Raw genomic sequence first — 20,601 nt, forward strand, 5'->3', positions numbered from 1 at the left:
CCTTGTTAATCGGTCTCTATGAGTGCCTCTTATATCCATCCATGTTTGTGTATCCTTTTCCAGCTCACATATGTCTGCCCGTGATTCTGCAGCTGTCCTTCCCTGTCCGCCCGTAATTTTGTGTCCTTTTCTTTATATTCATCTTTGCCCCTTCCTGTCTGCCTGTGACTGGGTGCCCTCTACTTGTCAACTCTGTGCATGTCCTATATATGCCAAACCACCTCTGTGTGGGCTCTATCTCCCTGTTCCCAGAGCAGAAGGCTCTACTGAGCTCAGCCCATAAAGACTGTTGAGGTTTGGGGAGGAGGCTAAAGAGGAAAATGGAAAGGATGACAAGGGGGTTGATGATGATGGCAACAACAGAGAGGGACAGTGAAAGCCCAAGCATGAATTCTCCCTCAGACAGGCCTGCTATGGCCCCCTCCTCCCCACCTTCTCCATGTGTCTAAATCTCACCCTACCTTCACCAACAAACTCATATGTTGCCTTCTCCGTCTGTTTGCTTAAACCTCTTTGCTCCCTGCTCTGGATGCCCAGAGCATTTTTTCTGCCCACCAATTCTTAAACTTTATTGTGCCTAAGATCACTGGGAAAACTTCTTAAAAATGCAAATTTCTGAATTCCAGCCTAAGAGATTCCTCTTCAGTAAGTGTGGGGTGGGGCCCAGAAGTCTGAATTTTTAAGAAACTCCTCAGTTGATTGCAAAGCAGGTGCACTGAGGACAGCGTTGAGAAACTAGACCTTCCAGTCCTACCTTGCAGCTGGTATGCTTTGCACAGTACTGACTTCTAATACCACCTTTTTGAATCTAGGTTCCCCAACCTACTTTCTGGTGACTTTGGACAGTCACTTCTCTTCTCTGAGTCTCACTTTCCTCCTTTGAAAAATGGATAGAGTATGAAGGAACCCTACCCTACTTCTGTGAGAAACATCTGATATTAACACACAGTGAAATGATTTAGAACCGTAAGAGAATGGGAAACTTTCAAAGGGAAATGACTAGCCTTGTTCCTGGTCAACATATCTTGCTGCCCTGCAGTGAAGAGACACCCCAAAAGGGCAGAGATCTTTTTGACAAACAGTTTCTAAGCAGGGTCCTCTTACTGTAAAGATTAATGATTTACCTTAATAGGTAGATACCCTGCCCTTGAAAGGTTGTTTTTGTGCAAGAAATTGATAATAGAAACTTTAGGACAGGGATGGGAAGGGGATTTATTTCTTACTGCTTACTCCTTTATACCTTTAGAAATTTGTAACTTGTGCATGTGTTACCTGTTCAAAAGTAGTAATAACAGTTATAAAGTCTTCCATTAAAGATAGTGAATAGAATAGACATATCTAATTTGGTTCCCTCCTGAAATTCTACTAAAACTTCAATTAAAGGAATATTTTTAAGGCATTAAAGATCATTTTGAAAAGATTTAAACCCACAAAGATGGGGACATGAGAAAAGGAGATCACAGTAACAACATTTGGAAGGTGGAGAGCAAGATTCATCAATGGTACTTACTTGGCATATCCAAGAGAGCCAAGAAGCAAGCTGGCCTTGGGGAATGGTGAGACTCTGAAGTATCTGTGGAAACCTCAAAGGGCTCAGGAGTGGTGGCATCAAGTACCTCTGGAAGTGAATGAGAAGGGAAGGGAGCAAAAGTGAGGGCTGGTTACAAGCTAGTTAACAAAGAGTTAGATCCCTAAATCCCACTTCATGCTAGTGGAAGACTGCCTCTCCCCAATCCCAGAAAAAATAAAGGGTTTTTGTTTTTGTTTTTTTCCAGAGGGAACAAAACAGAGGGTTTCTGCTATGGGGAAAACTGGGCACAGTCAAGGGCAGAGGTATTTTACAGAAATCAAAGGAATTAAAGCAATATGCACATGGAATACTGAGACCCCAGACCTATTTCTCCAGAAGACTGGCCACCGGCCTTTACCCTAAAGGCTAGATGCTGGGAAAAATCTCCACAGGAAAATGTGTTCAGCCCAAGAGGAAAGATCTATGGAATCCCACATCAGAAATTCCCCCTACAAATTTCCCAGCCAGATAACCCTCACATCAAGTTCTCAGCTGAGAAGCCCCAACCACATGCCCATAGGTACAAGATGTCTTTTTAGTCCTTCACTCTTTTTTAAGTCCCTCACTCTTAAACATGAGCAGGCACTCTGACATGAATGATAGAGACAAAACAAACAAGTAAAAATAGAGAAAGTGCAGGGAGAAGAAAACTTCCAAAACCTACCAATTTTCTCAAATAAGTAAGAGAAAATACTGTATTCATGAAACAAGAACAGAATGCCATAAAAAAGTAACAAGCAGAAAATAAAATAGAGCTCTTGAGAAATCAAAATATAAGCACACAAATAAAATTCTCACTAGAAGAGTTGGAAGAGAAAAGTTCAGAAAAAGAGAACCAGCCCAGAAAGTCTAATATCTGAATAATAAGAGTTCCAAAAAAAAAGAGAGACAACAGAAAAAAACAGAGGGAAGGAAATCGTCAAAGGAATAATTACAGAAAACTTCCCAGAACTGAAGGACAAGCGTTTGTGTTCAGATTGAAAGGGCCTACCCACTGCTCAGCATAATGGATAAAAATGGATCCACACCAATATGAAATTTAAGAACACTGAAGACAAAGAGAAGATCCTGAAAGTTCCCAAAGAAAAGAAACAGATCTCTTAAGATAGATCAAGACAGGGACTTCCCTGGTGGCGCAGTGGTTAAGAATCTTCCTGCCAATGCAGGGGACACGGGTTCGAGCCCTGGTCCAGGAAGATCCCACATGCCGCGGAGCAACTAAGCCTGTGCACCGCAACTACTGAGCCTGTGCTCTAGAGCCCATGAGTCACAACTACTGAGCCAACATGCCACAACTACTGAAGCCTGCGCACCTAGAGCCTGTGCTCCGCAACAAGAGAAGCCACTGCAATGAGAAGCCCACGCACCACAACGGAGAGTAGTCCCTGTTCATCGCAACTAGAGAAAGCCCGCGCACAGCAGTGAGGACCCAACACAGCCAAAAATAATAAACAAACAAACAAACAAACAAACAGGCTGCAAAAAAAAAGAAAAAAGAAAACAACAACAAAAAAAATGGATCAGGACAGAATGTGCAAGGGCTTCAAAAATCCAGAGGAAAAATATTTCCAACCTAGAATTCAACACCAAGCCAAAATATCAATCAAGTGGGAGGGTAGAATAAAGACATTTTCAGACATAGAAGTTCTCCAGAATTTTCCATTCTAAGCACTTTTACTCAGGAAGCTACCAGAGGATGTGCTCTATCAAAAAAAGGGGGGAGGGGAGATTAACCATGAAAAAGAAACACCTAGGATTTAGAAAATACAGGAGAGGGATGAAGGGAATCCCCAGGATGCTTGGGAAGGGAGATTCCAGGAGGAAAGCTGGAGACCAGACTACTCACTGCCAGCCACCTATTCATCTTCAGACCTACACCTTGCCCCCAACACTCCCTCAGGGCCTGGCACAGCACCTACCAATGCCCTAGGAATATATGTGGGAGTGAATGAATGAAGCTTCAAGCCCATGGCAATGTGGTGGCAGAAATGGTGGCCTTTCAGTACCTCCATTGCCATCTGTGCCCACAGAAGCCATAATCAGCTTCCTCCAGCAGAGCCAAAACTGCTGCTCTCTCTCCCTCAGTTGTGGGGAAGTGGGGCGAGGGGCAGAGAACCCACTAGGGCTCAATCTTATCATTCCAGAAAAGGGCCCTTGGCCCCTCCTCACCCAGGCACCTCCCAGGCTCCTCTCCTCCCTAGACCTCTGTCCCTGGTGTCTCAGAGCAAGGCCCTTGGTGGGAGAGGGCTGAAAAGTGTGGTGAGACACGATCAGAGTCACAGCAATTCTGTCAGCCTGACTCTGGTCCCAGAGCTCATTCCTTTAAGTCTCAGGGACCAAGGGGAAAGCAGACAGACCTGGGGTTTGTGGCTGTACACAATGGAGGCTTCTCATTCAACCTTAGATGCCCCTGTCTATAATTAGCAAGGTTACTTCCAGCACTACTTGTCAGCGAACTCCTGCAAATAATGTTGCTGTGAATGACCTTTTTCATCTTGCAAATGGGAGAGAAAAATGGTGAGGATCCTCATCCGTGCAAGAGATGAAATGGTACAGTTTTATTCACTACAGCATTATTGGTATTATCAAAAGAAAGGAAAAAACCTAATCCATCTACAGGGGACTGATTATATCATTTCTGACACAGAAATGTTGTGAACTATTATGTAATCATTAAAATGAATGGGGCCAATCCTTGTGTACTGAAATGGAAGGAGTCCCAAGATATATTGTTAAGTAAAAGGTAGTAAAGTGCAGAACGGTGTAAATGAGATGCTACAATTTGTGTAAAGGAAATAGATAGCTCTGCATTTGCTTGAAAATTATATAGAGAGAATATTACTAGAAGAATACATACAAATTGGTAAATTTTTGCCTCTAAGAAGAAAATTGGGGTGGCAAGGGATAGGGAGGGGTAACGTGAGATGACTTTTCACTAAATTATCTTCTTGACTTTCTAAATTCTGTATCATATACACATATTCATTACATATACAAAAAATAAGTTGAATTTTTTTTAATGGCATCTACAACTCATGGGGATCTTGAGATGCTCTGACTCTTTCCTGGTCTATGAAGGCTGAAGTTCTCTCCCCTGAGGGCTAAGGAGCCAAGGAGCTGTTGCCACCATAATTCTTGGAAGAGTGGAGAAGAGAACCCAGGAATACAGCTCCCCAGGAGCTTTCATAGCCCCTTCCACATGTGAGGTCACACATCCCTCAGCAGAGACCACCGCTGTACCCTCTCCATGACCTGGCAACTCCAAGCCACACCCGTGCTGCCTCCAAATGAAGCTTCTAGAAGTTCACCTCTGCTCATGTTTCTCTCTTGCCTAAACACTTTAACAGCTTCCACTGTCAACCAATTAAATCTAAACTCTGGGGAGTCTGGCCCAGGCATTAGTATTTTTTAATTCTTCAAGTGACTCTAATGTACAGCTCAAATGGAAAGCCATGGCCTTGGAACACTGCTGTCCAATAGAACTTTCTGAGCTAATAGAAATGTTCTGTATCTGCTCTGCCCAATACAGTAGCCAATAGCCACATGAGGCCACTGAATACTTAAAGAGTGGCTCATATGACTGAAGAAGGGAATATTTAGTTTTAATTAGTTTACATTTAAATAGTCAGATATGTTAAAAGAATAGCTTTAGAGAATGAATCCAATGATTCTCACTTTTTAAAAAACAGAATCCAGGAGTTCCCTGGTGGCCTAGTGGTTAGGATTCCAGGCTTTCACTGCTGTGGCTCAGGTTCAGTCCCTGGTTGGGGAACTGAGATCCCGCAAGCTGCATGGTGGCCAAAAAAATTAAATAATAAATAAAAATAGAATCCTCTTTAAAAAAATATTTTTCTTATACAGGATATTATACATACAGAAGAGTTATAAAACATAAGCATTTTTAAGAAAAATAGCTAAGGGAGGGCTTCCCTGGTGGCGCAGTGGTTGAGAGTCCGCCTGCCGATGCAGGGGACACGGGTTCGTGCCCCGGTTTGGGAAGATCCCACATGCCGCGGAGCGGCTGGGTCCGTGCGCCATGGCCGCTGAGCCTGCGCATCCGGAGCCTGTGCTCCGCAACGAGAGAGGCCACAGCAGTGAGAAGCCCGCGTACCACAAAAAAAAAAAAAAAAAGAAAGAAAGAAAAATAGCTAAGGGAATTCCCTGGTGGTCCAGTGGTTAGGACACCACATTCTCACCACAAGGGCCTGGGTTCAATCCCTGGTCCGGGAACTAAGATCCCACAAGTCTGTTCTAAGCACCTGTTCTAAGCCTGTTCTCAACATCCCCCTTTACAGATGGAAAACTGAGGCTCAGAAAGGTTGAGTAACTTGTGGCTGGTCACACGGTTGGTAAGTGGTGGAGTGGGACTCAAACGCAGGTAAATGGGTTCCCAAGCCCATGTGAACACCCATATTCATTGTAGTAGTGCCAGCTTTACCAGCGCATAAGGCTAGTACCTAGAAGCTCACTGCAAAGTAACCCATTTTCTTGAACTATTACTCAATCTAATCTGATAAATACAGTGATAACTGATTTTATCAAGCATTTACCATGTTCCTGGCTCTATTCAAAGCACTTTAAAATACATTAAATTCATTCAATCCTCATCACAACCCTTTTTACAGACATGGAAACTGAAACTCACCCATTTCACAGACATGCAAACTGAGACTGGGGGCGGTGAAGTAGGTTTCCTAAAGCAATACAGTGTGTCACGGTGGTGGAGCAGGTACTTAGACCCTGTTATCTCTGACTCTTAACCACTCTGACTCCTTGCAGGCTCCGGACGCGAAGGCTCAGTGGCCATGGCTTACGGGCCCAGCCGTTCCGCGGCACATGGGATCTTCCCAGAACGGGGCACGAGCCCGTGTCCCCTGCATCGGCAGGCAGACTCTCAACCACTGCGCCACCAGAGAAGCCCATGAATGCTTTTTTATTTTGGGAGGCACCAGTGGGAGGGGCCAATGGAGGCGGTTTTGAAAACCACTGGTCTAAACTACCCATCCTTCATCTCCTCCATTTTTCAGAAGGGGTAACCAGGCCCAAGAAGTAGTAATGGGAGCAGGTCACACAGCGTTGAGGGCTGGGACCGGAGCCAAAACCCTCGACTCTCTCTTAGGAGTTAAAGGGAAGGAAGCTGACATTTCCTTTGAACCTAATGAGCAGGTAAGGTTTTCACTCAGATGATCTCCTTTTCACTTTACAACCACACCATAAGGGTAGCTATTTGTATTAGTATTTTTGCAGTGGAAGAAAATTTTGTTTAGAAATTCTAGTTAAATCATTTGCTAAAAGCAAGTTTCAAACAAACACAGATTGTTTCCACTAGACTACATTGCCCCGTCCTCTAGTACTCTAAATTCCACAACCCTACTGCTGTGCCAGTTCCTCCTTCTTCCTGACATGGATAGAAAGAAGTCCGCCACCATCTTCCCTGACCTTGCTCCTCCAGACTCGCTTCAGAACCCTAGAGCCAGATCTGCACCCTCAAGCCTTCTCTGCTCTAGGGCCCCAAGTCTACTGTCTGTCTTGACCTCCCTCCCACACAAATGTAGAATCAAGCACCAGCATCAAAGGAGTCATTTCACTGAGACATCTGTGAATTGGTTCCAAGCTGGACTAGCAGTCTGGGGCCTGTGACCGAGTGTTTTATTTATTTTTATTTATTTTTGGCTGCGTGGGGTCTTCGTTGCTGTTCGTGGGTTTTCTCTAGTTGCGGAGAGCGGGGGCTACTCTCCATTGGGAGTGCGCGGGCTTCTCATTGCGGTGGCCTCTCCTGTTGGGAGCACAGGCTCTAGGCACGCGGGCTCTAGAGCGCAGGCTCAGTAGGTGTGTTGCACGGGATTAGTTGCTCCGTGATATGTGGGATCCTCCCAGGCCAGGGCTCGAACCCGTGTCCCCTGCGTTGGCAGGTGGACTCTTAACCACTGCACCACCAGGGAAGGGAAACTCCTGACCGAGTGTTTTAGACCTTACTAATCAAATGGAGGTCCAAAGCAGCATCACCTTGGGTGATGAAATAGAAATGTGGGCACCCCGCACCTACTGAGTTAGAATCTGCTTTTTAAGAGGATCCCCAGGTGATTCATTTGCACATTAAAGTCTGCAAAGCTCTAAATTAGACCTGAATCCCAGGGGAAGCAGGTTTATGCCCGCCCCTGTAAGTGACCCTCTGTGGCTCTTGGCTTGGTTGTTAGGGGCAGCTGTGAATTGGTTGATGATGTTATTGTAAGGAGAACTTGGATATTAAATTGCAACCAAGGCCTGGGAGATTATTGCAACAAAGGGAACCCTGGTTGTTTTATTGCAACCAGCATCTGCATGGCGGACTGAATGACAGGCCCAAGAGATTTGTTGCAAAAGAATTTAAGAAGCCTTATTGCCATCTCCATGCAACAAAGTGGAGAAATGGATAGGAGTCTTTGGTTTAAACTAAATTGGGGTGTGCTAAATTGGAAAATAGTTTAAAAAACATGTTTGTTGCACTGAAACGGCATACTTATAATACTGGCCTGAACACTAAATAAAAGGAAACCAATTGTGACACTGGATTTACTGAAACATTTCTAAGAACTTGTGACAAGATTCTCTCCTAACAACAATAAGAACAACAAAGAAGGGTATTAGCCTGACAGAATCTGGACTATCACACTGACTGCATTTCAAACTGGAATGCATGGTAGAGTAAACACCAACTGGGATCTAGCCGCTCTGTTGCAACAAGTTTGGATTTGCTATTGAAACAAATCGACAAGTCTGTGGCTGAGGGCATGCATGAGGACCTTGCAGAGTGCCCTGCTGTGCCAGCAGCCTGGGGCCTGGAGTGCCTGTGGACAGGGCCAGAGGACTCCCATCACAAGGTGGGATTATGCTGAGAGGCCACATTTTATAAAGGCAAAAATTGTGAAATGCATTGCCATGGGCATAAGGACAACCAACTGATATGAAGGTCTGCAGGAAGCAAGGTCAGGCCTCGGCTAATGATAAGCAGTCCTTCCATGTCTGTGATGTTGGCAGGAAAGTAATGTGATCCCATCTCACAGCTGAAGAAACTGAGGCTCAGGGAGAAGTTCAGGGGGTAGCCCAAGTTCTCATGACTAGTGAACAGCAGGGTAGGATGTAGATCTGAGCCTTTTGGCTTCATCCTGTGCTTCTTTTTCAGGGAGACTTTGCATATGCTTTGAAGCAGGATCAGGAAACTTGTGCGAAGAAAAACACACATATTTTATCTCTTCAAACCTAGAATATTTTGTTGCAAAATTTTAAGGATCTGGACATACTGTAAGATCCAAATAGCTTATTTCTAAGTTACCATAGGTGTCTGGAATTTCGGCAAATCCAAGATCAACAGAGTGACAGTAAATCAAAGATGTAATTACGGCAAAGTCTTGTTTGGCTTAATGGTAAGCGACGTGAATTCAAGTTTTGGCTCTATCAGTTCTTAACATATAACCTAGTCTAAAATGTAGTCTCCGGAATCCGGCAGGATCACATTCGTCCTTTAAGGCCCAACTCAAAAGTCACCACTTTGTGAAGCCTTCCCAGATTTCCCCCCACTCTCACCGCCCCAAGAGAGCTAGTGACTTCACGTTTTATCGATGGTTTGGGATTTACTGGCATTCTACTGTCTCTTCCCACTAGAACAGAGCTCATCTTTGAGGGGTTAACTGGTGGTAAAGCCCAGATCTCTTTTGCCAGGAAGTAGCAGAGAACCGAGACCTGTCTAATGCACATGGAACGTGGCCACTTTGTGCCACAACCCCTCCGAAGCTTCCTCGATACCGAATTCCACAAAGGCCGTCGTAGGGCGCAATCCCCGACGTTTCAGGAGCCACCCCACAGACTGTAAGCACGTCGAGGTCCAGGCCAAACCTCTGTGCGCTCAGGGGCGCGGTGCCCAGCCCTCGCCCGGGCGCCCAGCACGCTGCCATGCACAGGGTGCCCAGCAAACATTCGTGGATAGGGATGGAGCCGAGGGCAGGGAGACACTGCGCCTAAACGTCGACAGTTGGCAGCGCCGAAGCCGCAGTTGGGAGCGACCCGCGGGGCCGGGGGAGGGGCGCCAGGCCGCTCCGTCCTGCCGGGCGCCAGCTCCTCCCGGGCGGGCGGGCACCCACCGACAGCGGGCACACAAAGCCTACTCGGCTTGCTCGGCAATCGGCTCCTCACGCCTGTGTCGCCGCGCACCGCCAGGCGGCTCCAGGTTGGGCGTCGGGCAGTGGCAGGCACAGGGCGTCAAGAAGCCGCACTCATCAAACCGCCGCGGGAGGGAGCGCGGAGGAGGGAGGAGGAGGAGTGAGAAAGGGAGGAGGGAGGAGGAGGAGTGGGGACCGGGAGGGGGGTGGAGGAAGAGGCCTCGCGCAGCGGAGGGAGCAATTGAATTTCAAACACAAACAACTGCACGAGCGCGCACCCATCGCGCCGGAGCGTTGCCCCCGATCCGCGCCCGCCCCGTCCGTGCGGCGCGCGGGCGGAGACGCCGTGGCCGCGCCGGAGCCCGGGCCGGGGGCCACCATCGAGGCGGGGGCCGCGCGAGGGCCGGAGCGGAGCGGCGCCGCCACCGCCGCACGCGCAAACTTGGGCTCGCGCTTTCCGGCCCGGCGCGGAGCCCGGGGCGCCCGGAGCCCCGCCATGTCGCGATCCAACCGGCAGAAGGAGTACAAATGCGGGGACCTGGTGTTCGCCAAGATGAAGGGCTACCCACACTGGCCGGCCCGGGTGAGCAGGGCGGCCCGCCGCCCCCTATCCACCTCCAGACTTGGGTTGCATAACACCCGGGAAGGCAAGAGCGCTCCGCGCGGAGGGGGTGGGGGTGGGGGGCGTCTGAGTCCCCGAATCTTGCCCGAGCAACTCAAGCCCACCCGCCGGTTATATAATGGTGGAGGCGGGGCGGTGGGGGTGGTGGTGGCGGCAGCGGCGAACACCTGGCCACACGGCGTCCGCGCGTGGTGGCGTGTGCGCGGCGGGGGGATCTGAGGGCGCCGGTCACTTCCCGGCCCCCGGCTCCGCGTGCTCAGTTCCGCCCCCAGCCCCCATGCTCCCAGCGGTTTCGGGCGCGCTGCCTGGGTTTGGGCCAGCAGTGTAACTCCTCCCACCCACCCCCCCAGGCGCCACGGCTACCCCCTTCAGGGACCCCCTTAGAGACCCCCAGTTTCTTCACTGATTGTTACCCCCAGTTCAAACTCTCCTCTTCCTACATTAGATGGTTAAGAAGGATCTCAGCCCTGAAAGGCTAGATGGAGGCGGAGTTCGCTTCTAGAAAACTTTGGTTTGGGGCATCCGTAAGAGGTCTGAAGTTGGGAGGGTCGAGGAATCGTTGGGGGGCGGCAGAAGAGGGGATCCGTCTAGCTTGGACATTACCGGCTAGTACCCTTCACTCATCAGCCCCACAAAAATATTTCTCCGTATGCTGCCGACTCAGATTGGGGGCTGAAGGTGGCAGAGCCCTTGTTGGGATTGGGAAGTCCGGTCCAGACTGCCCTGCCTCGGTGGAGGTGGGGGGAACCCGAGTTGCTTCTCCTCCCCATTTCTGAGCCTCTCCCGCCAGAACGGCCCAGTCTGCCATGTGGTTGATTCAGCCCGCCAATGTGAGGCGCCCACCCTCCCCCCCACGCCAGCACCTGGCCAGGTGGGAGGGTGGGGCCCAAATGTCCAGCCTGGCGTATTCATCATGTTTCCCCTAAGAACTGAGACAGATGAAGTAAGGAGTAAGGGAGGTTGCCAGAGGGTGCTGGAGGAGGTTGGGGGTGTCACAGCGCACAGTGTCTCTGGCACCTTATTTCAACGTTGGTGTAGAGAGAGGCCTTTGGTATCGGCCCTAGAGTATAGGACTCCTCCTGTAGAGTGTAATCCAAGGGCAGAGAGGAGTAGCGGGAGGGAGTCTTCTGGGCAAGGGGGCCAAGTGCAGAACTGCCTTATGGCTGTGGGTTGCTCTTTTCCACATGAGTTTGTGTCTTCATCTGGGCCAGACCCTGCTCTGAGCTTGGGAAGTTGCCCCAGGCTCCCTTGGGTCCTGTTAAGAGTGTCCAGACCAACTTTGGGGCCACTCCGAGAAAGTCCAGGAGACCCTTCCTCACTCAGTACCCTCTCCTGAGGAATATACCTAATCCCATATGCCTTGAGCTCCTTGTTCCCTGAAACTTCTAGATGTCTGGCCTCTGGAATGGGAGTGAAGTACAGAGTGCAGCAGGGCTCTCCCAAGCCTCCAGGGCCTCCTAGGGGACTTGGGTTTGGGGGGTGGGGGGCAGTGTGAGGAAGCAGCCACAGACAGCCTTGTGTGTGCATGTATGTGTGTGGTGTGCGAACACTCATGTACTTTACCCTGCACCTTTGATCCATCTGGCTTCTTGGTCCAGATGCCAAGGTCCTGGTGGGCAGGGCAAGAACTGAACACAGGTCTCTACTGCTCTTACCTCCTGGGGGTGGGACAAAGTCCAGAGACTGGGGAGGGGGCTCAGCTGGAATGTGGGTTGTAGGGAACCCCTTCAGGCTGCAGGGAAGAGAGAAAGGGGGGCCCATGCAGACCCACATTGGCCCCTGTGAAGAAGACCTTCAGGTTTCTGGTAGCCTTTGGAGTGAGGGCAGTGCCTGGGACTGGGGATGCTGTCCATTTCCTCTGTTCACCCTAGGCCTCCAGGACAGAAGGGTGGGACAGGGAGGCAGTCTCTTGCTCTGTTGAGGCCTGGGCCCTTTAGATAAAGTTCGGGTTGGGGGAGGGAGATCAGACTGGATCCCAAAGAGATAGGACCCCACCCTTTGCCTGTGCTCTGGGTCTTGATTCTGAAAATTGGAGGGACTGGTACACCCAAGGTCGTTATCTTCCTAATACATTCTCCTTGAGCACCAAAAGAGCAGACAAATCTGAGTCTCCTCACCATCCTTGGGTGCTGTCTTAGTCTTGTGAGTGGCAGAGCCTGAAGGGGGGCCTGGCTCCTCCTGAGATGGAGGAGGAGGAGGGGGGCCTTGCTGACTGTTCCATCTAATAGGCAACCAGAGTCCTCAGCCATGGTGAAGGCCACTGTGTGGGCTTTCCTTCCTCAGCCCCTGCTTCTGGGGAGGATGGCTGACTCTGGGTGAGACTGGAACAGCCCAGTGTTGGAGAGTTCAGCCAGAGGGACCACGTGGTAGGCAAGACCTGCCTGGAAGGATGGTGTGACTCCATCTTAACCTTCTCCTTTCCTCTTCCTCCTGCCTGACTTCCTGGGGGATCTCCAAGCACTTAACAATTAACCTCCAAGACTCAGGGATTTTCCCCCTTAGGTTCCTTCCTCCTTTCTCCACTTCCTGTTTCACAGTCCCAGAAAACCTGAGCAGCCAGAGGGCCTCGCCCATCTGTCCTCCCTCTGCCCTTCCCCCACATCCAGGCACCACCTTCTCTTTTCTGCCCCTTGGGCTTGCCACACTTTCCTGGCCCCAACTGTCTCCTGCCCCACATTTTATGGTTCGCGGGTCAGGTTGGGCCTGGGCCTTGGGTGTGGTGGTCAGAACGCTGGCTTGCAGTCAGGGTGGGCTTAGCCTTCTCTGCTGCCTTTCTATGCGCTGAGCTGGCACCCCGGGCCTGGATTTGGTATGAGGCTGGGGGAGAGGTGTTCCGTCCTCTCTCCCCACTCCTCACCTGGGTACTTCAGGCCTTAGAAGGTGTCCTGGGCTCTGAGAGGATGGGACTTCTTGTGCTCAAGCCTGTGTGATGGAATGAGGCACATGCAGAGGGCAGAGGGCGGGGGTGGGGGTGGGGGTGGGGTGGGAGTGGATGAGCCCCGGGCCGGGTTGGGGGGGGAGTAACTTGCCAGGATTCCTGGAATGGCTGAGAAGTAGCAGAGCCCACTCCCCTCTTGGCCAGTGGAGGAGGTGCAGTGGGGTACCCAGCACTCATCTGGCCCCACCCTGACCCACTTAGCTTTGACTCACTTGTTCTGAGTCACAACCTGGATATAAAGGCACCGCCTGGGAGACACATGTCTGTATTGGGAGTACAGGTCTCCCCTGAGACCTCATATCCTCTACGTCGTCGACGAAGAACCTCCCTTCACTTCCAAATGCAGAAAGACATTTCCTTTGTGGCTTGAAGGATGAAGGGTCCACTAGAGAAGGAATGTCTCCCCTTTTTGGGGTGAGGGGTTGGGAATTCCATTAAGTAAAAGGAGCACACCTCTCCTGGCCCTTCCCCCACAGGTGCCTGCACTCGAGGTGAGGTGGGATTGGGGTGGCTTTATGCTTTGGGGGTAGATGCCCATCTGCCCAGGCCCCTGGCCCCCCTCTTTCCTCTCGACCTACCCTTTATCTGGCTAGAAGTCAGCAGGGCGGGTATATCTGGTGTGTCCCGTTCTGTCTATTTTTAATTCCCATCCATTCTTTGGTTTCTCCCCCGCCCCTGAGGCTGGGCAGCTGGTGGCCTCCTGGATCCCCTGTCACAGCGTTCAGCTACCTCTCTTTGAGTTTGCTTCCCACGGGAAAGAGACTGATGGGCAGAGCGCTGCTTTGCCTGGTCTGAGGTCCTTGAGAGGACCTCATGTCTCCTGTTTCTGACCCCTTCACTCACCACCACCCCTTTCCTGAGCCGCAGTTTCTCCCTTTTCATCACGTTTCCTACAAGCCTGTTAACGTCTTGGCTCAAGTGTGGCACTGAAAATGCAGAGCCCAAAGTAGTTCCCAGCTGGGACCCTTAGATATTCCACCCCGCCCCGCCGCCCTCTTTCCTGGTGCACAAAGATCCACCAAGAAGAGGCCTAGGAAAGAGCTTTTGCTATTATTGTCCTATGCCTGTCTCCTGGGATCTTTAAGCCCTGGAGCCCCTCATTTTATTTTTTGCTTCCCCCTCTGAGAGGAGGGTGGGGCGCTAGCAACAGGACCCAGGTATCCTGGCAGAGGACTGGCTCCTCCTTTGCCCACACCCCAGCTCTGCCTTCCTGAGAAGGGCCCCCAGCCCTCAGCCCTAGCTCTGGTTTCAGGCACAGCCAGGGACCCAGGTGCCAGACTCCAGGCTTGGGGGTGGGGTGTGTGTTAGTGTCCCCTCCTCCCCAATCCGGAGAGAGGGCCTGGGGGGGAGGGGCAGTCACATTCCTGGTTGCTGAGTGGCCCCGGGGGCGGGGTTGGGTTGTCATGGCGATGGGGATTGAGCTGGGGTGGGGGACAGCGTGCCTTTCCACCCCCAGCTCTCACACCCCAGTGTCTCCCGGTTGTGGGGAGGGCCCAGTTTGTGCTGGGCCTTCCTGGGGGGGAGGGGCTGGACCTCTGTCCCCAGAGGCCACAGGGCAAGGGGGGAGGTGCTCAGGAGCTTGAAGACTCCATGTCTGGAGCAAGATGCCCCTCAGATTCTTGCTCAGGTTCCATCCCATCTCCTGGGTGTGTCTCAGCTTATTTCCATCCACCTAGCCTGCCTGTCTCCCCAGGCCCCCAGTCAGGCACTCTGTCCTAGTCTCTGTGTGTTTAATCACTGCCTTGGCCTGTCTGTCTCTTTCCTATCTGCACCCCGGGCCCCAGCCAACATGGCCACCTGGCCTCTGTCCGGTGGGAAGCCCGGCCGCTAGGGCTGCTGCAAGTGTTGCTGGGAGTTGTAGTCCTCTTCCCCCGTCCCCCACACCCCCTCTCCCCGCCCCCAGCTCAGCTTGTCCTGGGCTTCCAGGGCCTGATCTGGGAGAGGCTATCTGGGCCACTGCCTCTCACCATTTCCCTGACCTCAGACCTCTGCACCTTCTCCACCACAGCATCCCTTGTGCCCCCAGGACATTTAAGGCAGAGGATCAAGTCAGGAGCTCTAGTTCTGAAATCTGGCCCTCACTAACTTGGCCTGTCATCTTGGGCAAATCACTTTTCTCTTCTGGGCCTCAGTTTCCTTGTCTGTAAAATGAGAGAGTCTGACTACATCACATGACTTTCACAGAGTTCCCCAGAAGTCTTTTGGAGCTGCTACTGATGGGGGATATTGAATAGGCAGCCCCTTGGCCTCACCTCTGCACTTCAGTCAGAGCGGGCTGCTTTTGTCTGTTTGATAGAGTCATTCAGCATATCTTCACTGTGCACTCACTCACTGGGTGCTAGACTGTGCTGGACTTATAAAGAGACCTCTCTGTTCTCGGGGCAGGTATAGTCCATGTAGACATTAATCAGATGGTAACATGAAGAACTGTAAAACTGGAATTGTGAAAAGCACTGTGAAGGAGAGGTGCTGAGAGTTTTATCTGGGAAGCCGACCAGGTTGGGAGAGATGGGGAAGCTTTCTGGAGGAAGTGAAGATGGGGCTGAGGTTGGAAGGCTGATCAGGAGTTAGTATAGGAGACTAGTTAGTATAGGAGACCACACTGACTGAAAGGTCAGTGTGGCTGGAGCAGAGAGCAGAAGGGCAGCGTACTGGGGAGAGGATGATGATAGCAGACACATATGCGGGACGTACTACCTTATGGTCATTTAATCCTTACAACGCTATGGCTTAAGTACTGTGACCATCTCCATTTTACAGTTGAGAAAATTGAGGTTCTCTCAGTTGCCCAAACCCATACAAATACTGTTGGCAGCATTGGAATTCAGACCTTGACATTACGGAGAATGGTGAACAGGAGGGCCCTAGAGTCCTGAAAAGCCACCGAAAGGTTTCTAGCAGGGGGAATGGAATGCTCAGACCCGCACTTGGAAAGGCCCCCTCTGGCTGCAGTGTGGAGAATGGGTTGTAGTGGGGCAAGAATGGGGACTGAGAGAAGAGAGGGAGGCTGTGGTTTCAGTCCAGGCAAGAGGGGACAGTGGTTGGACCAGGGTGATGGCAAAGACATGGAGCTTTATGGGCAGGATCTGTTTATGGACGCTGTTTGGTTTGTGAAAGAGAGGCGGGGATTCTACTGGGCTTTTATGCCTGACTTCTTTTGAACAAAGTCACACTGCTAAAAATGGTTCAGAAACCCCTTTGGTGAACTCCTGGGTCCCTCTCAGTCCGATTTTTCACAGATGTGCCTTAGAGATCAGCCCCTTAACCCCTACCCTCCGGCCCCAAATTCATGACCTCAAGACTCCAGCTCACGCTCACTTTACTCATCTTACTCTCAGATTGACGAGATGCCTGAGGCTGCCGTGAAATCAACAGCCAACAAATACCAAGTCTTTTTTTTCGGGACCCACGAGACGTGAGTGAGGGGGCAGAGGTGGGGAGGGCCACGGGGGGACCACTTTGGGGAAAGAGCAGTGGTGACGGCACGCCTTCCCTGTCGGGCTGCGCAGCTCAGACGCAGTGAGGGACTCGAGAGCACAGTCTCCCATCTCTCACCAGGGCATTCCTGGGCCCCAAAGACCTCTTCCCTTACGAGGAGTCCAAGGAGAAGTTTGGCAAGCCCAACAAACGGAAAGGGTTCAGCGAGGGGCTGTGGGAGATCGAGAACAACCCTACCGTCAAGGCTTCTGGCTACCAGGTGAGCTGCCATCCGCCCCAGAGACCTCCTGGAAAGCGGGTGTGGCCATAGGTGCCGGGAGCCCCTGGGCCCACATGTGATGCTTCAGGAACCGGGGGCTCAGACACCAACACCAGGGCTTTCAGAGTAGGAGCTCATGGGGTGGGGGGTTGGGGGAGGCTTCCTGCAGAGGGGAAGGGGTTCCGGGTGTGTGATGTAGCTGTGGTCAGGGGCCACCTGTTAGACAGCGCTTGGGGGGGCAGGAACAGGATGGAGGCGGTAAGTGGGGACAGGCCTTTGGCAGGCCCAGTGTGAGTATAGGATGTGGCCTTAACTCTTTCCACAAAGGCTTCCAGGAGGAGGTGCTCGTGAGCCGGGCAGGATGAGGCGGGAGGGTGGGGGGCGGGGGTTGGCGGGGAAAGGGTCCCAGCTCCCTCTGGGAGAAGTTGACCCGAGGTTTTGCCTCCTGCTCCAGCCCTCCCCCCTCCTGCACAGAGCCCTGCCTGCCCGGCCAGTGGGTTTACCCCGGGGCTAATCCGACAGAGGTGGGTCTCAAATCACTTGTGAGACTGGGCACCTGGGTGGGGGCGGGGGAACGGTGGGAGAAGGAAGGAGTGAGTGGCCGAGGGAGGGGTCTGGGGAGGGGGCCCAGCGTGGCAGTCGCTGGTGCCACTCAGCCTTTGCTGTCTCCGCCGCAGTCGTCCCAGAAAAAGAGCTGTGTGGAAGAGCCCGAGCCCGAAGCCACCGAGGGTGATGGCGATAAGAAGGGGAATGCCGAAGGGAGCAGTGATGAGGAAGGGAAGCTGGTCATTGATGAGCCGACCAAGGAGAAGAATGAGAAGGGGGCGCTGAAGAGGAGAGCGGGAGACCTGCTGGAGGTAACTGCCCCCTACCTGGGGCCCCGGAGCAAGGCTCCTAGTCTGAGGAGGGAAGTTACGACTTTTTCAGGGAGTGCCCGTCTGAGAGACAGACTCGGCCCCTAGTCTTGGGGAGTCCCTTGCTGAGAAGATGGGACACAGGAGACATCTCAGCTAGCAGAGGGCTGGAGGACTGTGGGTCTGCCTAGGAAGGAGAGCCTCTGGGGAAAGGAGGGGGAGGCTGGTGTCCTCCCTCTCTAGCCTCAGCCCACCTCATCTCTGCTAACCCTGCCCAGGACTCCCCCAAACGTCCCAAGGAGACAGAAGACCCCGAAGGGGAGGAGAAGGAAGGGGCCACCTTGGAGGGTGAGAGGCCCGTTCCAGTGGAGGCGGAGAAGAACAGCACCCCCTCTGAGCCGGGCTCTGGCCGGGGGCCTCCTCAGGAGGAAGAAGAGGAGGAAGAAGAGGAAGAGGCTGCCAAGGAAGATGCTGAGGCCCCGGGCATCAGAGATCATGAGAGGTGAGTGAGCCCCCTGCCCCTTGGCAGCTGGGCTGGGAGGGCCCAGCCACCTGCTGAGAGGAGGAGGAGGAGGAGGAGGGCCTGTAGCAGTCAGCCTCCAGGGAGGCAGGGTGGGCTCTCCCAGGAGGCCGGCACTGGCTGGGGCCCGGCCAGGCCAAGGCCACACCATTAACCCTTCTCCCCTCCAACCCTCCCCCGCAGCCTGTAGCCACCAATGTTTCAAGAGGAGCCCCCGCCCCGTTCCTGCTGCTGTCTGGGTGCTACTGGGGAAACTGGCCATGGCCTGCAAACTGGGAACCCCTTCCCCACCCCAACCCACTCTCCTCTTCCACTCACTCTCCCCCTTCTGAGCTCAGACCCTGGTGATTGACCCAGATGGGGCAGGCCACCTGGCCCTCACCTCCATGTCCCCACACCCCTGTGACCTGAGTCAGGTCCATGTCTTCTGCTCTGTGGGATGAGATGAGGCCACTGTGTCCCTCCCTGCCTGGAGCTGTTTCCCAGTGTATTTGTTAGGGCCTGGACTGGCTATTTCCATCTTCTGACACCCCTCTCGCCCTTCCCCGGGCATTCTAGACCTCTGGGTTGGTTGGGATCAGGGCTATGAGTGGAAGGGATGGAGAATAAGTAGCACGGTGGGCTTCTGGGGCCTGGGAGGGGCAATCTTCAAATTGGCTTGGGGGAGTGGGCAAGAGGATGGCATCCTGTCCCTTCCTCCCACACCTGTTCTCCCAGCTACCTGGATTCAGGGAAAGTGGGACAGCTTGTGGGAGAGGGGCTCCCTTCCATAAATCCGTGATGGTTGACAATGCCCATTCTCTTACACCAACCCTAGGTGTTATGGGAGTTACAGTTTATCATCAAAAGATTTGGGGTCTTCCAAGTTCTTTGGGTCAAGGACCTGAGATCTGAAGGGTTGACTTCACCCAGCTCGGATGGGAGTGTTGAGGAGTATCCATCCACCTTTAGACCTCAGGCCAGAGATGGGATGCCCTGGGGAGACCCTTAGCTGCCCTTTTCCCTCTCCCCACAGTGCTCAAGGCCAGCCTACAGTCATATACGTCACCCAGACATAAAGGAAAAAACACATTTTTTAGGAAATGTTTTTAATAAAAGAAAATTGCAAAAAAAAAATTTTAAAGACCCCCCCATCCCTTTGTGTGCTCCCCACTCTGCTCCTTTCTTCCCCACTGTTGCCCCCATTTCTGAGGTGCACTTGGAGGCTCCCCTTCTGTTTGGGGCTTGATGACTTTTCTTGTTGTAGTTGGGGCTTTGGTGTTCCTTCTGGTGTCATTTCTCATCCACATACCCTCACCTGGTCCCCTCAGTGTTGTCATCAGATCCAATTTGTAACCCACAGAGAGGCCAGAGGGAAATAAGCGCCCTCTCCCAACCTCTTTCTGGTGGTCTATTTGGCTCTTCCGTCTCTTGTCTCTTTCACCCTTGCCCCCCTCCCTTGGGCTCTGATGAAAAATTGCTGACTGTAGCTTTGGAAGTTTAGCTCTGAGAACCGTAGATGATTTCAGTTCTAGGAAAATAAAACCCATTGATTACTACATTGGATTTTGACTGATTCTTTGGGGGTGTATTGGTTAACTGATGGTGCAGGGGAATGGGAAAGGGAATGCAAATGATTTCCAAATCCACTTTTCAGATTGAGGTAAAGTGTGCCAGCCTTCTCCATTCTCAGTCTGTTAGAGATATCTAAAATTCTACATGAGGGCAAAGTCACAGAATACTGTGCCCAGTATTCTACTTCTGCCCAGCCACTGTTTAACACAGTTTCCCCCATAAGCACCTGGGAAAGTTTTTTTAAAAGTTCGCACAAGAAGTAGGGTGTGGGACTTCCCTGATGGTCCAATGGGAAAGACTCCCTGCTCCCAATGCAGGGGACCTGGGTTCGATCCCTGGTCAGGGAACTAGATCCCGCAGGCATGCCACAACTAAGAACTCCGCATGCCTCAACGAAGATCCCACGTGCTGCAACTGAGGCACGGTGCAGCCAAAATAAAGAAATAAATATTAAAAGAAGAAGTAGGTTGTGAGAGGTGACAGTGTCAGTCACAGCTCACGATGGCCGGGGAAGTTAGGGTGTTGGGGCTGGTTGTAGAAACAACTTTGACCCTCAAGGGCAAAGCCAGGGATGCCCGCTACTGATAACGTGATGAGGGTCGGGGAGGTTGGTAGCATGGAATCCTCCCAATACTCCTGAATTAAGTGGAATGGCTGGATTAGATCCTCTCTGAGGTTTCTTTCAGTCTGACATTTTGTGACTAGATCATC

The 20,601-nt window shown here is 51.9% G+C and overlaps 1 protein-coding gene across 3 annotated transcripts; it reads left to right on the plus strand.

Annotated features, from left to right (window-relative positions):
* The first annotated feature begins 9,903 nt into the window (after positions 1-9,903).
* Positions 9,904-19,876, plus strand: HDGF (heparin binding growth factor). Of its 3 annotated transcripts, none has more exons than XM_081219363.1 (6): positions 9,904-10,288; positions 16,604-16,680; positions 16,806-16,962; positions 17,640-17,819; positions 18,095-18,318; positions 18,520-19,876. In XM_081219363.1, the coding sequence occupies exons 1-6, from the start codon at positions 10,202-10,204 to the stop codon at positions 18,524-18,526; spliced, it is 732 nt and encodes a 243-aa protein (XP_081075489.1). In that variant the 5' UTR covers positions 9,904-10,201; the 3' UTR covers positions 18,527-19,876. The 3 variants fall into 3 exon arrangements, with proteins under 3 accessions (XP_081075489.1, XP_081075490.1, XP_081075491.1); XM_081219364.1 differs by having other exon boundaries at positions 16,824-16,962; XM_081219365.1 differs by lacking the exon at positions 9,904-10,288 and adding an exon at positions 13,609-13,756.
* Positions 19,877-20,601: the final 725 nt, after the last annotated feature.

The sequence above is a fragment of the Mesoplodon bidens genome (genome assembly GCF_964165515.1).
Source record: "Mesoplodon bidens genome assembly, chromosome: 2".
Taxonomy (NCBI): domain Eukaryota; kingdom Metazoa; phylum Chordata; class Mammalia; order Artiodactyla; family Ziphiidae; genus Mesoplodon; species Mesoplodon bidens.